This window comes from Pelodiscus sinensis, chromosome 1, assembly GCF_052426305.1.
Source record: "Pelodiscus sinensis isolate ZL-2025 chromosome 1, ASM5242630v1, whole genome shotgun sequence".
In the NCBI taxonomy this organism is placed as follows: domain Eukaryota; kingdom Metazoa; phylum Chordata; order Testudines; family Trionychidae; genus Pelodiscus; species Pelodiscus sinensis.
Window position 1 is genome coordinate 168,346,442 of NC_143052.1, and position 17,834 is coordinate 168,364,275.

The 17,834-nt window shown below is 41.8% G+C and overlaps 1 protein-coding gene across 1 annotated transcript; it reads left to right on the forward strand.

Moving 5' to 3' along the window:
* The first annotated feature begins 1,016 nt into the window (after positions 1 to 1,016).
* On the forward strand, positions 1,017 to 15,747 carry LOC102456291 (cell surface glycoprotein CD200 receptor 2-like). The gene is made up of 6 exons (XM_025185247.3): positions 1,017 to 4,168; positions 5,653 to 5,964; positions 7,531 to 7,776; positions 8,871 to 8,987; positions 10,072 to 10,124; positions 12,914 to 15,747. The coding sequence occupies exons 1-6, from the start codon at positions 4,102 to 4,104 to the stop codon at positions 13,058 to 13,060; spliced, it is 942 nt and encodes a 313-aa protein (XP_025041032.3). The 5' UTR covers positions 1,017 to 4,101; the 3' UTR covers positions 13,061 to 15,747.
* Positions 15,748 to 17,834: the final 2,087 nt, after the last annotated feature.

Here is a 17,834-nt window from a genome sequence, read left to right on the forward strand (position 1 = left end):
AGAGAGTGGCCTTTATGGCAAGTCCCTTCTTGACTCCAATGAACTAGCGCGTGAGCCTGATCCTAAATCATTATAGCTCCATTCAGATCAGGTGACTTTTTTGCCAGTTGACACCACCCGAGGATTTGACTCACTGTATGCTGATTGTTTAGTGCAACGAGACTGACGTCTAAGCTGTTCTCTTTTTCCTTCATACCCCAAATGAAAACTAAACTTGTTTAAATGTAAGGATGATCATTCCCAGTATGCACAGATTGCCCAGAAGAAAATTTCTGTGGTAACGTATGTGTTGCATCAATATCATTGTTCTTGTAAATATGGTGAATACTTGTAAATACAGAAGCTTCATGACATGAATAATGAGTAATTCATGACTTTCTCATACTAATACATATACTTACAAATGTTTTAATATTTTGAATAAATATTTATATGCATCATAACAGCATGGTGCCCTACACAGATGATAAAAAATGGTTCCTGAAGCACAAAATGGTTCCTGAAGCAAAAAATTTACAGGTTTTGCCTTGATCTTTCAAATAATGCCAGTGTATATAGTTATGCTCACAGGAGGGGAGATGACAGCCACCCCGGGCTAGGGATGTTAATTGCGATTAATTGACTAGTTAATTAATTGTGATCCATCGACTGGTCGATAGGTACTTCTGCATTCCTTCTTTGAAATGTACAAGAGCCCCTGTACATTTCAAAGGAGGAATGCAGAAGTCCTGCTTTGAAATGTACAAGTGTCCACAGCACGGGCTCTTGTGCATTTCAAAGCAATGGAACACGGGGTCAGCTGGGGACTCCCCAGTTGATCCCGGATTCCACTGAAATGCTGCGGGAAGCCTGGGATCAGCTGAGGAGTCCCCAGCTGACCCCGGGGTCCGCAGCACTACCCCTTTGGATCCCAGGCTCAGCTGTGCGGCAGCTACCCCTTTGAAACGCTGCCTTGGTTGAAATGCCTCTAGATGATCCCGGGTTCTAGGGAAGTGCCTCTCAGAATCTCGGGTCAGCTGGGGAGTTCCCAGCTAACCCCAAGCTCCTTGGCAGCTGCCCCTTTGAAATGCCAGAGGTGGCATTTTAAAGGGGCAGTTGCCACACAGCTGAGCTGGGGCTTACCTGTGCGGTGGCTGTCCCTTTGAAATGCTGCATTGGGGTTTCAAAGTTGCAGTGCCACACAACTGTGCAGGGCTGCCGCTTTGAAGTACCCCTTCTTCCTCCCCCCCACTTTGCTGCCTCTGTCTGATAGAGGCACAAAAGGGGGAGGGGGAATCAACTAGTCCACTGATTATCCGATAAGCATTTGCTTATTGGATAGTTGACTAGTCTTTAACATCCCTATCCTGGGCCCCAGGGTAAGGTGGGGGGAGGTCCCAGCTCCAAGCTCCCAGAATGGGCAGGGCCTCAGGTGGAAAGAGTGGGCCTGGGGAAAGCCAGGAGCAGGGTTAGCCAGGATTCCACCATGCCCCCCTAGCCCTTAAACCTGCCTCAAGTGTGCTATGTAGCACTCCTGTGGAAATTTAAAGTGTCCGAGGTCACTGTGGTAGTGATGGAAGCCAGGAGTCCAGGGCCTTTAGAAAATTGTTTAGTTTCATGTTGTAAATGTTGCTTTCACTGGGCCTGGGGAAAATTGCCCCTATTACCCCTCCTCCCCACTGGCAGACCTGGCTCCATGTCCCACTAACATCATACGCATGGATACAAATGTTTGCAGTATTGAGTCCTAAATTAGACAATTGTAGGCTGTGAAGTTAAACGAACGCGTGATAGGGAATGGAAAATGAGTGTTACAACAAAAAATGTGGGGGTTCAATGGGTCATTTTTGGAGGTTGTAATGTTGTCACTTTTAGTTCTGTGTTGTCTTCAGAGCTGGGCAGCTGGAGAGTGGTGACTCTTGGCTGGTTGTCCACCTCTGAAGGTGGTGTCCTGCTAGCAGCAGGATAGATGTAATGGGCAATACAATAACATGCCACCCTTACTTCCGTGCTGCTGTCTTCAGAGCTTGGTGTGTGTGTGTGTGTGTGTGGGGGGGGGTGTTAATGGTGATTGCTGACGGAGAGCCAAGCGCTGCAAGCCCCAGCGCAGAATTAAAGATGGAAATACAGGCCTGTATCTAGTGGAGTGAGAAGGGTGCGAATGCACCCTCCCATGGTCCTCCAAGTACGTGTGAGGCTCAGACTCCCTCTCCCGTGCTTCGACTGGCTGAGTGGAAGGCTGGGCCTGATTTCCCCTCCCCCAGAGGAGCGAGGCCAGGGGTGAGGGGAATTCCTGTCTACAGGCCTGCAATATCAGACCATACTCTTATTACATCTGTGTTGATGCTGACGGTGCCTCTGCCTTAAGAGCTAGGCTCTTGGCCTGTAGCTGCCAATCTGAAGGCAGCACTGCCACTTGTAGTAGTATAAAAGCAGGGATTGCAATATCACAACCCTCCCCTGTACAATAATCTTGTGGACCCCCCCCCCCATTCCTTTGTAGGTCAGGACCCCCAATTTGAGAAACACTCCTCTCCCCTGTGAAATCAGCATAGCATAGGGTAAAAATACACAAAAGACCATATTTCATGATTTAAATAGCTGAAATAATGAAATTTACAATTTTCAAAAAATCTTATGACTGAAATTGACAAAAATGGCCTGTGCATTTGGTATTCAATAGTGGAAAGTAAGGAAAAAAGTGTGCATAGGGCGGCATATGAAGGATGAGAGCAAGGATTAGAGAGGGTCAAAGTTTTCCAACAAAACTGATTTTTTTTTTAAGAAAATGTAAAGTTTTTCAAACTTTACAGTAAAGTTTCCCTGGGAAAATGTCTTAATTTCATGAAATTACGATCCTGACAAGGCAGGAAGAGAGGGCAGAGGTGAATTGTGAGAGTGAAGGGAGATGAATTTCAGACTGAGCGGAGCTATATAGAATCTTTAAAAATGAGAGATGGTAATTTGCCCAAAATCAGAATATATCATAAAAGTTTCCAAACAAGCATTTTTGTGTTCAGCTGCCATTGAATCAAACCAGTTCATTCCTGATGAGAAGTGTGAGAACATTTTTGCATGTTGGGCAGAAGAGACAGGAAGTCACAGCTGAGGAAGCTAGGGAGCTGAAGAAAATTATATTAGCTGCCGTAAAGTGATTAGAGCAAAGATTGCAGAGCAAAGATGAAGAGAAGAAGGTTACAATGGTTCAGGGGAGATGAACCATTGTTCTTTTAAAGTATTTTTTTACTTCCCCTCATTCTAAGAAAAACACTTGCAACTTTAAGATTCTCTCATCTAAGTGGCTGAAGCAGCAGATCTGTGTGATTCTGGAATTAAGGTAAACTGAACACTCTGTGCTTAAATATTTATCTTTGTATTTCAAAACAAAAGGTCTTTTCAGAACAAACACACTAACAAGTTGACTTGTATTACGGTAGTGCCTGGAAGCCATAGTGAGTCCATATTGATCAATGCTTCATAAAACATCCTAAGCCAAAGTTGCGGTCATGATGAACTAACGGGCCAACTCCTTGATTGTGCAAAGACTGTGGTCTGAATGGCGTTAAGGGCTAGCTGCTCTCAGCCCCACTCCTTCAGCTGTTGGTCCCACCCTTCCAGAGGTGCGGAGCCAGCCCCCCAAGCAATACCTTGCCCCAAAGCCCACAGTGGCGGTTGGGCTTGCTGGTCAGGCTGCTGGGAAAGGTGTGTAGTAGGTGGCTACACCTCCCACAAGCAGCCTCCAGTGCCACCCAGTGTACACTGCTTGGGGGTCCGGCAGCAATTTAAAAGGCTCTGGCCAACACTGGTGCTGATGCAGTGTCAGCCAGGAGCCCTGAAACCCTTTCTGAATCGCTGGCTTCCAGGGCAGTTGTTCCCTTTGCCCCTCCCCTCAGTGGGCCTGACCTTTGCTGAGGGGCAGTCAGAAAAAATATCTGAAATGACCTTTCAAAGAGTCTTTTCTAGAACATTTGTATTTAAGGGAAGTTGATGTTTCATGTTGTAAATGTTGCTTTTTTCTCAAAACAGGGTTATTTTTGGAGAGAATTTACATATTGATCTGCGATTCCAAGTTATTGCCATTCCTTTCATTTTGTGCCATTTGCCCTAAGCCCCTCCTAGCAGATGGCCCAGATGTGGCCAATTCTTGCTGAGCTTTTTCTTTTCCTAATGAAGGTGGTTCCAGGGCCAGGTAAGTGGGAAAGATCATTAAATGAATGTAACACATTGGCTACGTCTAGACTGGCATGATTTTCCGGAAATGCTTTTAATGGAAAAGTTTTCCGTTAAAAGCATTTTCGGAACAGAGAGTCTAGATTGGCACGGACGCTTTTCTGCAAAAGCACTTTTTGCGGAAAAGCGTCCATGGCCAATCTAGACGCGCTTTTCCACAAAAAAGCCCCGATCGCCAATTTCGTGATCGGGGCTTTTTTGCGCAAAACAAATCTCAGCTGTCTACACTGGCCCTTTTGCAGAAAAGTTTTGCGCAAAAGGGACTTTTGCCCGAACGGGAGCAGCATAGTATTTCCGCAAAAAGCACTGATTTCTTACAGTAGGAAGTCAGTGCTTTTGCGGAAATTCAAGCGGCCAGTGTAGACAGCTGGCAAGTTTTTCCAGAAAAGCGGCTGATTTTCCGGAAAAACTGGCCAGTCTAGACACAGCCCCTGAGTTTCAGAGCTCTTTCAATATAGTCTGATAAATACTTTAAAACTGACAAGGAGGAACGACACAGATTTGGCCAAGACTGGAGTAATACTACTACTTAATGTGAAAGCAGAAGAGTGATATGAATTAGGTTTAAACACAATCTTTCTGCCCTCTTGAACTGCCACAAGGAGGTGCTCCTGGATAGGAATACAGCACCGATAACATGAAGATCCCATCTTTAGTATGACTTTAATGCAATTTCAGGGTTGAAAATTGCAGTTACAAACTTAGCTGTGTCCTTGTAGCTGCACTAATGCTGTGGGCGATGGGAGGGTGGGGGGTTTAAGATTGCTACAAGCTGTGATTAGGTTCCATCTATATTACAGTTTTTAGCTGTTTTGTAACCAGGCCCCCTGAGGAATTTCCTTCCATGCTTGAGTGATTCACCTCCTCCCCCACACACCCTTTCTCAAAGCCATCTATCAAGAAGATCAAAATTCCTTGACTGTAGAGGCTTCCATATTGACTTTTAGCTCACCTCGGTGAATCAGTATAAATCACTGCAAGGCACAGTGTCTGCAACACACCCAATTCCTGATGGCTAGGCAAGCAGGAGACTGGGCATGGAAAATAAACACACCTTTTTTATGTGGTAGCACAGAGCACTAGTAACAGAGTTGCCAGCCCATTGGAGAAATTCTTGAGCACAAGTAAGTAAGTGGAGTCAGGCTCCAATTTCACAGTGTCTTTAAATGTTGGCCTGGGATCTACAGTAGCAAGGTGCTTCCATAGAAGATGGGACTAGTGAACTCAGTCCTGAGAACTGATGTCACTTTGGCATATCTCAGGTTTTCTGCTAATTTTTAAACCATATCCCATACAGTAAAGAGAAGGTTGAGGATCTAATGCAGGGAGAGGTTTCAATGCAGGGTAAGTGCAGAGATGTTCCATCTCAATGAAACTAAAAATGCCATAAACTATAAGGACAGCTCAAATGACTTTTTCAATTCCACTCTTCTTCCCATGTAGTTGACAACACAGTGTCTGCAGTGGTGGGTACCAAGGCTGTGCTGAGATGCCCCAATATCTCAGTGTCTTCTCTGATTTTGGTAGTATGGCACATAAGACCAAAGAATGGAAGTCACTGCTTATTGGCACATAGAGCTGATACCAAGACAGACAGAACAAACTGCACTAAGAGGATTACTTGGGAATCTTACCCTGCCCATGACCCTACCCTTCAGATTCACCCTGTGAGACTTGCTGATGAGGGTAATTACATCTGTGAAATTGCAACTAGTGATGGGAATTTGGACCAAGTGTCTGCTCTCATTGTGCTAGGTAAGAAACAACTTGTCTCTCTTTTTTTTTATTTAAAAAATTACCTGATTCAGCTCTGAAGGACAACGTTCCCTCCTTTTTCTCCATGCACAGTGATGCTGAAAATAAGGCATTAGAGAACTCTTCAATGAGAGCACTCAGAATTTTAATTTTGCAAGTTAATCCTCCTGTGTTGAGGGCAAGCAGACTGGCTGCTCATAGAGGGAGTGCAGGGATGAGGGTTTGTGTGATGGTTGCAGGGAGTTTTATGGAGAAGTGATACTTTTTTGCAGACTGTAAAAAAGGTAGGTACCCGGGGAGGGTTTGAGAGGTACTGAGGGCAGCTTGCTAAAGCAACAGTCTATATTGAATCTGGTATGGCAAATCTAATACAGGCTTTTGGAGGCAGCAACACAGCACTCATATGCTATGCCAGAATTTACACAGGCATGAGAGTGCACCATTAGCATATGCAAAATGGAACATGATCAAGTTTTCACTGGCTGAGGGAATGAGCCTTGCTCAGACAAAACTTTCAGTGAAAGTCAAAACATCCCTTGACAAGTAAGGACTGAATACAAAGTAAGAACTTTGGGATTTGACCAAAATGTTTAGTTTACTCACTCTTCCACCCCCCCAAAAGTGAAAGCTAGTTCACTAGAATTTTTATTAGTCAACCCATTTTCAAGAGGTCTGTGTGTGTGTATGGAGGGGGGATAGCATTAGGAAACTTACCGATCTTTTTCAGAAGCTACAGATTTTGTCTTTCTTGAACTTCCAGAACATTCTGTCCTTGTCAAGGCCTCTGTATTCCAGTCAAATTGGGCAAGATTTGGTGATATTAGAAGGGGATCATAGGAGATTTTAATATATAATCACCATCGTAATTCATGTTTGTTGTCTTGTTGTAGCTGTGTTCTTCCCAGGATATGAGAGACACAAGCTTTTGAACTCCGCCCACTTCCCTTTCATACTGTCAAATGCTTCATGCTTCCTCTGTATTTCTTCAGAAAAATTCCAGCTCTGATTTCACCTTGCTGTGTTCTCTCCAGTCTGTGTTTTGCTAACAGATAGTCATTCCCCTTGTAGTAGTTGTAGATTCTGAAGTCAGAAAGACCCACTCATCTAGTTGGACTTTCTGTATAATATGGGTTCTATAACTCCCTGACATAATTGCTATTTGAACTGGAGAAGACCTTTTTTTTTTTTTTTTTTTTTTTTAAAGCATCCAATCTTAATTTAAAAATTGCCGGTCATGGAAAGTCTTTTGTCTTTCCTCTGGCTGCCTCCCCTCCTGCCATCATCATCATCATCAGCTCCAATTTTTGCTGTGACTTTCATGTACAAAACAAAGGGGGCAAGAATTTCAAAAAGTAACTAGAGATTTTGTTTGTGCAACTTATGCCCCTATTAAGATGTTTGGATTTTGAAGAGGGTGGGAGTGTAGCACATTCTGAAAATCTAGCCCCTTCACGGTATCTCAGTTTGGGCACCCAAAAATTGCTAGTTAATTTTGAAGGCCTTGGTAGGGACATTTTTGCCTGCTGCAGTAAAACCAAATCCAACTGTTTCCTTGCTCTTCCGCAGTCCCTCCTATGGTGACTCTGACTCATGAAAGTAATGAGGTTGTTGTGTGCCAGGCATCTGCAGGGAAACCAGCTGGAGAAATCTCATGGGCACAAGGGAGTGGTCACAGCACTGAGAACAAAACTCATCACACCAATGGAACAGTGACCATACTCAGCAGATTATCTCTGATCAATAGCACCAATGCCTATGTGACCTGCTTAGTTACCCATCCAGCCCTGAATCAGACCATAGAACTGTCACCAGGTGAGTACCACGTCTTTTTAACAGGGATCAGCTTTATGGTAATTCCCTGTGCTTCTGTACTTTTGTCAATTCAGACAACTGCCAGTGCAAAAGGTGAGGGCTAGGAAACTTTGTTGAGTAATGTGCTTCCCTGAACCTTTCTGTGGATAAAGCTCTAAAGAAACATTCTATAACAATAGATAAAAGTGGCATTTTCTATCCTCATCTTTCTTTAGAATGTCTAGAGTAATATAGAGGGAAGTTGTTGTAATGGGCCTTGGTGCTCCCCCACAATGCTCTTTCTCCTCCTCCTGTTGTAATCACTGGGGACAGCCACCATGTCTTAGGTAGCCACCAATTTGTCATACTGATCTTTGCAAGTGGGTTTTGAAGTTGAACCCTACGTGATGAATTTTGTCTAAGCCTAATAGAAAGATCAGCTTAGCACAGACCCTTATTACTGGCTCAGCCATGAGACATTTCCTTTGGGCTCACCTGATACAGCTGCTATCTATCGTCACAAGGGTATTTGTCCAATGCTTGAATGTGGCAATATGTAGGATGCAGTCCCACAGCAAATTCAGCCTTCAGAAAGAGGTCACCACTTGCTGTTTGTGTCTCTGTGAATGAGATGGCCAGGTGTCCCCATGACAAACTCCCAACACAGTGGACAACAGAAGACCCTTGGTCACAAACCTGTGCTTGACAGAGCACCCCCTTCAGGACCTGGATCCTAAAACATCCTCGGGGGAGAGGAGTGCAGTGGAACTCTCACAATTGCGCCTCTTATGTATCAGTTAAACAGAGGCCAGCCCTCAGCTCTTCTGGCTGCTTCAGGGTTTCAGGTGAAGCAAAAGGACACTCCACTGTCTCTGGGGCTCCAGGAAGATGTCTGCCTAATACATTGTGTCAGGTGTCTGTCTAGTCTTCATGAGAGCCTAATGTGAGAGATTGTAATAAACTGGCTACAGGTGTGTGTGAACTGTCTGTTTTATACATCCTAAGAGCAGAGGGGGAACTCCCCATTTCCTAGCTTAGGTAAAGTCCACTAGTTACATAATCTGTGGATTTCGCCAACAGGCTTTGTAACTTTCATCATCTCGGTGTCTTTGCAGAGTTTTCTGCAGATGTGACGCTTTCGCCCACTCTCTATTATTTCCTGATAAGCACCTCTTCATGTGTTGCTGTTGCAGTTATTGTTCTGATTTCATACCGGACTTTAAAATGCAGAGGTAAGCCATTTGGAACTTAAGTCACTTGCTGCTTCTCAGGGGGTGAAAAGTCTCCAGTATCACATTTCCTTGTAAACATGCAGAGTCAGTAATGTACCTCATCACTGACATGTCTAGCAGATTTCAACATACATTAGATCCGTACTGAATATATTTGTATGGAGGACGGAATCTAATTTGTGACTATGCTTTGGTATTGATGGGAATTAAGTCGATTGGTTGCAGGGGTATGACTGGAATAGGAGACAGAGGGGAAGGGGTCAATTGGCACCAAAGGAGTGGGGAGGTGCTTGTTGGAATGGGAGGTAGCTGTAGCAGCTGGAAAATAGGCGGTAGCTTGAGTAGTGTAAAAGCAGATGGACCATAGGGGCACAAGTACCCTAGCAGGAAGGCTGGGTGAAATGGGAAGTACGTGGAGTAGTATTTGAGAGATAGAGGGACCTAATTTACTCTTCTTTTCCAGAATTACTGCTTATCTAGTTTTACTTCCCCACTGAAGGCGATTCAAATGATTTCCCCCCGACATATTACATTGTAGATGTATTTGTTGAGGCAGGGCCAACGGAGGGGTGGGTGCTGGTGACAGGTGAGTCTGAATAGAGACAAGGTGGGCAGGAATAGAGAAGGTAGGGTACAGTGGGGGGAAGAAGGGGCCAGCTGCCAAAAGCAGTTGCCACCAGAGGATTGCAGCAATGACATTTTGTTTGCAGCAATTTGATGGGTGACATCAATGGTATACCACTGCGGTGCTTTGCTGATGTGTGAGAAGTAAAGGATCATTTCAAAACTTGGTTCCCCCTGCCTTTGCTAATCATATTCAATTTAGTATCTGTGAGCTTAACTTGCACGTATTTTTACTTCTACTAATGTGTTTGAACATGTTATAGAAATGGAAAGTAAAACAATTGCAAACCTGCTGGTAATAAAGGAATTCTAACAGCGACAGTACAACTATCAACTAAGCCAAATAGTTCAGCTGTGTTGAGATAAAAGCTTTTACATTAATAGTAGAGGAAATACAGATGATAAGTATCAATTTGTGTGTGTTATCCCATCAAACAATTTTGATCTGATGTTATTTTAGGTTCAGCCACCTCCTTATCTGGAATGGCTAATACTGCCACAATGCCAAATACAGTAAGTGGAATTTGTTCTTATTTTTGACTGGCCTATCCAGTTACATTAAAATGAATCTGATCTCACACTGTCCCTCATATGCCAATATCTGTTTTTTGTGTTACCATATGGCAATATACTAATGAAAATGTGACTTGTATGTTTGTATCTGTTTTTGTGAATGTTTAAAATGCAATGTAATGCAACATCTGCCATAAAAATATCAATACATTATTTATTAGCAAGATAATACAGTTTTAAGTTTGAGGTTTTGAGTATACTCACTTTAGCGAGATCAGAATTATAGTTTCCATGGCAACCTTAACTCTGACCTCATGTACTAGGGTCCTTGACTCCACATAGGATTCTGCATGAGTAAACAGATGACGCACATCCATGGCATTTTGTTTTTATCTATAAGTATAGAAAAGGAGCACTTGTTTTCTCGTATGTTGTTTTGTTTGTCAACCTGTATTATATAGCAGTGGCCCATGTGACATGATTGTATAATGAAAGGCCCCATGGCCTTAGCTTTCTCATTCCAGGAGAAAAAGGTAAAGTATTTGTGGATGCTGGCCATCTGAACGCTCTGATTTTTATAGTTAAAATCTAAATATTGACCTTAATGTTTAAAGCTTTCTAATACAATCCACATAATAGATAGATACAGTATGCAAACACGTACTAAACGTATAACCCTACTGAGGTCGGGGGGGGGGGGGGGAAGAAATCCCATGGGCTTCAGTAAAATTAGGATCTAATCTTAGGTTTTCACTGATATCGCTACCACTACAAAATTACAGCATCAAGAGATGTTCTTATTTTTCACTCCATGCTGTCTAGTTTCAGCCATTGTTGTTTAGTAACAGTAACTCTCTGTCACCTTATCTACACAGCAGCTTCATTTAACTTGTACATATTAATAACCTTGGGTATGTCTACACTACCCTCCTAATTCGAACTAGGAGGGTAATGTAGGCATACCGCACTTGCAAATGAAGCCCGGGATTTGAATTTCCCGGGCTTCATTTGCATAAGCCGGGCGCCGCCATTTTTAAATCCCGGCTAGTTCGAACCCTGTGCCGCGCGGCTACACGCGGCATGGAGTAGCTAGTTCGGATTAGGCTTCTAATCCGAACTAGCTGTACTCCTTGTGGAATGAGGAGTACAGCTAGTTCGGATTAGGAAGCCTAATCCGAACTAGCTACTCCATGCCGCGTGTAGCCGCGCGGCACGGGGTTCGAACTAGCCAGGATTTAAAAATGGCAGCGCCCGGCTTATGCAAATGAAGCCCGGGAAATTCAAATCCTGGGCTTCATTTGCAAGTGAGGTATGCCTACATTACCCCGCTAGTTCAAACTAGCGGGGTAGTGTAGACATACCCCCAGAGAATTATTTACAAATTTATGCAAGATGGCAAGATAGGCTTCATAATTTTTAACATAATAACCTGATGTGGACAGTGAAGAATGGAGGATGGTAACAAACTGGCTAAATCCTGAGAGGTTGCCTGCGGTTCTTGTACCTCTCAAAGGAAGAGGTGCAGAGGAGAACTTGCGCCATTGGAGACTGTGTTAGTCCCCTTTGGCATGGGTTCCTGCTTCTTCTCTCCTTTTGAAATGTACAAAAGCTGCAGGTGGCTCTTGTACATTTTCAAAGAGAGAGGTGCAGTGGGATATTAAGCACCCCCGTTATCGACTAGTCGATGGAAATTGCATCAATTACTCGATTAGCTGATTAGTCAACATTTAACATGTCTACTGCTGCGGACAACTCCATCTCCATTTGTAGGGGGTGGAAGTATTTTGTCAGCAAAAGTGCTGACAAACAGCATTTACACTGCCTGACTTTTAGTGACACAGCCATTTCACTAAGGCTTTGTCTATCTACACTGCTTTTCATTACAAATGAAGAGATATCTCCATATTCAAAGAAGTGATTCCGGGATGTTTGTGAAAACAACAAGGTTACCATAGAATTAAAGGAAAATCTAGGGAGATTTTTTTTTCTGAGGTGGTAATTAGACCTAAGCCCTTATCAATAACCCCACCACAGTTTCTGAATCATATAGGGTACAGCTACACAGCGGAGCTATGTCAGGAAAACAGCATTCTGCGCATATTAATAGCATGCCCATTGTTTCAAAATTATGTTTATTCTGGATTCCTGTAAATTTCGTTGCTCAAGGATTATGGAAGATGCCAGAATAAGCTATTTATTTTGAAATTAGTGCTGTGTAAAAAGTGCCAAATTTTGAAATAAGATATTTCAAAATAAACTACACAATTTGTGTAGCTCAAGCTGCATAGCTTATTTCAAGGTATGTGCTACTGTGTAGATGTACCTTATATAGTCCCAGACAAGTACAATGTTGCTGCCATAAATGGTGATATATGGAAAGGGAACAAGAGATTACAGGGCCTGAACTGAACTGGTCTTGTTCTTTCCTGTAATTGGTTGGTAATTTATGATGTAGTGGTTGTTAGTAATATCATAGTGAGTAGGTGCTGGAACTATTTGTATAGTGGGGGATATTAAGAATGATTGAACCCAACTGTAAAACCGCAGCAACTATGTGTATAGGCACCTGAGGCATGGACCAGGCCCCCACTGTGCTGCTGTATTTCTTTCCATCCTCAAGTGCCACCATTTTTCCCCCATTTATTTCATCATTCAGGGTAAACTGTAGTGTGACTTTACATGTCACTGTCCTGATTTCAGCCATTTCACTTTTTACTTGGGTCTGTTTTGGGAATGTAGTGTAAAAATCTGCTTAACGTATTGACTTCCCTCCCCCCTGTGTATTGCAGACTGAGAATAAACTGAAATTTGCATCCAGGCCTGAGGAAGTTAACACATCTAACTCTTACGCCACAGAAAGCATCTATCAAAATTACAGTGTACAACGCATGTATACAAATGTTAATTCTGTAAAAACACAAAGGCAAAGAGTCTAGCTTTAGTTCAGCCACTGACTCTATCAAGAATATCTAACAAATCCTGGGACTGTTCTTATGCAGAGCTAGAAGTCCCGCAGCACACGAATATACCAGTTCCAAAAGTTCAGGCCTGTTTGTCTTGGAAGACTTGGCTTTGCTCCACCTATCACGGATTCCTCTCAGCGCTTAATTATTTTTATGTGGCTGGTTTTCATAATTGGAGGAGTTCTTATTGTCTATATCGCTCAGGAAAATGGAGGTAGAAAGATCAGTGGGAATCAACATGTAAATTTTCTCCCTCTCTGGAGATCCATAAATAGTAAATACCTTTTTAATGACTGAAATTTGAAGGCCTAAGCTTCAGAAACTTACATAAAAATTTCATGTGGGAACTGGAGCTTTGGGCATGCAAAATGAGATCTTGTGAAAACATTGAACTTGCATTTTGACAGTCAAACTGAAACTAATACACTCCAAAATCCTAGGGAGAGGTAGCCACACATTGCAGAATTCTTTAGCTGACAGAATTAAAAGATGTTTTACTACACAGAAATAATGCTTTACATTCAGAATTAAAACATGGGACTGGTAGCAGCTGATTTAACTTCTATCCTCTGACTTTTTAATTTTTTCTGAGTTGTATAGACTTTGCATATGTCATGACAGATGCCAAACAAATGCACTTGAACTTGGTATGGAAATGGAACTGAGTGATGGGCAATGTTGAAAAGTTTTTAGTTCAAGTTAACATCTAAAAACTGTGAATCTGTACCCAAACCTCTTTGACTACTTAGAAATGTATGGACATGCAGTGCACAGATATTTGTGTTAAGACTTCAACACTGAGCAACATAAAAAAATACAAAGGGCCAGGTTGTGGGCAGCCTGTGCAGGGGCAGAAAGGGAGAAACGTGCTCCTTCACATTCTTGTGCAGCCTTTTGTGCATCTTGGTATGTGGACATACATGTTGTTTAATACTGGGACGAAAATCTCTCAAGAACAGACTTTGTCATAACTAAAGCTGGTGGAAACTTAGTATTTCCATTCTGCAGGATCCAGTTCCATTCTGATTTGGAATGATATGTAGAAATTCCAAAATGACCCATGGATAGGAAACTGAAATATTTTCAGCTTGGAAAAAACAGAATGTTTCTTTTCAGTTTCTCAAAAAAAAAAAAAGTAAATGGCCACCTGCCTGCAGAAGGGGATAGCCGAGGGAAGCCCAGAGGTGTCTCCTTTTGTGTAACGTGGAGCCCTAAAAGCTCTGAGAGCCCCAGCTTCTGTGCATGGCTCAGCTACCTTGCCACTGCTAAGAAAACTGCTTTTGAGAGCAACCAACTCACTGACCAGGAAGAACTCAAGATTCAGGGGCAGTATTTGTCATTCATTTGTGGTTATTTTTAGTATTTTTTGTGTATATTTTTATTTTGTCGAAAGCAAGACCAGATGTCGTGGTAGTCACTACAGTAGGTTGATAATGAACCCTAGTGCGAAAGGGGTATTTGCATTTGGATCTCTGACCCACATTATGGGTTGGGACTAGAAAATAAAGTTTCAGTTGGTTGTCAGTGTTTTGGCACTCACTCACGGTGAGATACTGGCTACTGAACTGGGTGGTATTCTAGCTCCTCATGGATGGCCTGCTGCCACCCTGGGGCCAGACAACGGAGTGGAGCATATGCAGGTTTCAATGCCAATTGGAAGCATGCAACATACAGAGTATTAATATGGCAGCAGCATTGTTTCAGATGTTACATTCAAGGCAATTTTAGCTCGATGCTAAAATAATGATTATATTTATGTGCATATAATATATAATGATCTGTACCAACATTGAGGCATTTATTTCAATAAAGCTGATGTAAGCAAACAATGCAGTATTTATAATTGATTGCCAATCAAATGTGTCAATCAATTATCAATTGATTAATAATTGATAACTGATTAAAATGTAACTGGGATTATATTCTTTGAGAGGGGTTCTATCAAATATGGATTAATTTAATGATAACCAATTTTGGAGAAATCAACTGCGATTGGATTTATTGATTAACAGTAAAAAATTCACATATACAGGGAGGCATACAGTCACCAACAGCTGTGGAAGACCTTTCTCTATACAGTAGTTCATTGACATCCTGAATCCAGATTGCACATGGTTTTACTTCTTCATGCCCTTGTATGGTAATTGTACCCTTGTCACCATTATCATGTATCATTCTGATCCTTTTCTATTTCCTATTTTTGGGACACATTCTTTTTTTCTTAGGCTCTTTCCAAGGTTCCCTGTTCTACTGCACCTTTATAACTGTCTCAACACATGAAGGTTAATCATTATTTATGCCTTTTTCTAGACATATTTATTTGTTTCAGGGTTTAGAAATGTATTATCCACAAGTTATCTCCTACACCAGTTTTCAAAATATGCTAAGGCTTACTGTTCAGTCAGAGTCCATTCTCGAAAGTTAGTTTGATCTTAACTGTGAACTCTTATGTCTTTAAATCTTTTTTGGTTTATCTGAAGTGTCGACAAAAGAGACCCTTACAATACAAAAACGATACTTAATAAGAGTAACAGAAATGGTTATGATATTTTGATAATATTTTTGTAGGAGTAAAAATGATCGTAGATCAGCTCATTTATTCATTTTTACTGCTTACTAAATGTAATTTTGTAGGGATTTTTTTGCCACTGATAGACATCTCTCAGGAAGTATTTCTAATCAATGTAAGGAATTTATCAGAAGTATTTATAGACTGATCTCCCTCTTGATAAATTTAATGGATATTGTTTCTTTTTTTATGCATATCTTTGTCTTGTGGTGAGAGCTAAACTAGAGATTATGGATACAATTTGTGAATTTGTTCACTTTAGACCTTTTCCAATGACTTTCAAAATAAATTGTGAGACTCCTATGTATTTGAGGCGATTTTGGATTGGATCCATAAATTGGAACTGTTCATACATAATGTAGAAAATGTTTTATTTGTTCTTTTTGTTCTTGGCTTCTTATATTACTGAAGAAGAGGAACAGGCATCTGTGTATGGACTCCATGTGCTAAGGTAATATCTCATCCAGATGGGGGACTCCTCAGCTGAGGTTTTTACTCATCCTGCATACAAGCCCCTAGTCATCTATGATATGAATATAACATTTTTTGGAATAATTCCTTCATCCCATTTGCCTGACTCCACTCCTCTCACATTCATTACCCCCCACACCTTCCTGCTGTGATTGATTTACACAAGACATTGACATAGTGCTTTTCCTGGGACAGAAAACTGACTTGATTATTTCCTCTCTTACCCTTTCATCCAGTCTATTGTAAGGTGACCCTGACTCTTGGCAGCAGTGGGATTTCTGGGGACAAAGCGCCTGTACAGATCTCCTGGGTCCCAGCTGGAGACCCATGCCAATGGGATAGTGACTGTTCTAAATATATACAGGATTAACAGCACTCACATTAACAGTGTGACTTGCATTCTATGGCCTCTGGCAGGAACATGGAATAGGCCCATGTAACTCTTACTAGGTGAGTCTTTTTTCAGTAACTGATTGTAATTTTTAGTTGGTAACTCAATTAACTCTTCACTCGTCAACTCAGACAAGAGCCTTTCTATTTAACCTGCAGTGTAGATTGACAAAGAGCTGTGAACGCCTGTATATTTTGAAACCTTGCTATCCTGACTCTCTACATATATATTTTTGTGGCAGCTGAGATAAGATGATTCATATTTTGAGTCTTTTCATGTGAATTTGTCTGGAGGTTGATGGCAAGATTCACTCAATGGAGAACAATCAGCTCTGGAACTCGCTTCCCACATTTTTCTCCCAGATACTGTTAATCATCAAGGCCCACAGCTAAACCCACCTATTTTCCCACATTTGCCCGAGGCAGGTGAAGGCATTTATTTATACTTTGATCTACTATGTGGAGAATCTGGTTTAACTTTGCTACCATTTGTTAGACTTGGTTGTTTGAATTGATGCATGTGTCCAGAGATGGCATAGAGGGGGCACAATAAAAAAAATTAACTAAAATAAAAGTGCCATCTAGAATGCTGAGGTTTGCAGGAGGGTTGATAAGGAATCCAGATAATTGTGGTTCCAACATGCTCCAAAACTCTTACATAGAGGGAACTGAGCCACACAACTATTCTTAAATGGATTTAACGACAAGTGGAGTTGTTTTAATTTGCCCTCCGATAGCTGTGTCTAGATTTTCTGAGATATGTTCTTTGCAGTTCTGTGAAATAATCTGTAGTGATGCCATAATCTCCTCTTTGTTTTTGAGTCTTCATTAGTAATCTGTTTGTTGCTACCTTAGCTTGCTATCAAAATTCCACACAGAAAGCCTTCTGCCTGTGTCACCAAGTGAATGCTCTGGCTGGAAATCTGAAGTGCAATCCTGATCCAGTTGATGAGAGTTCTGTCACTGACAATACTGTGTCCACTATTTCACCCCTGTTTCCCAAAAGTTTAAAATTCTCAACTGGGAAGAGGAGTGATTGAGCTGGTGGCATTGTTGTGGTGAAAATCAGCCTTACAGAGGTTAATGCAATAGAATGCATTTTGTTTGCTCACGGCTAATTCTGTTGTTAATTTATCATTATGGATACAAGTGGGAATCACTGAATTCTATACTTTACCCAATCATACTATGCCAAGAACTACCTTCAAGAAATGTTAAGATTGACATTTTAACAGTATGAAGGTTAGTGAATTCAGAACTAAGGCTGACCCAGAATTGCTGCTGTGTGACAGGATGTAGGTATTGGCATTGGACTGG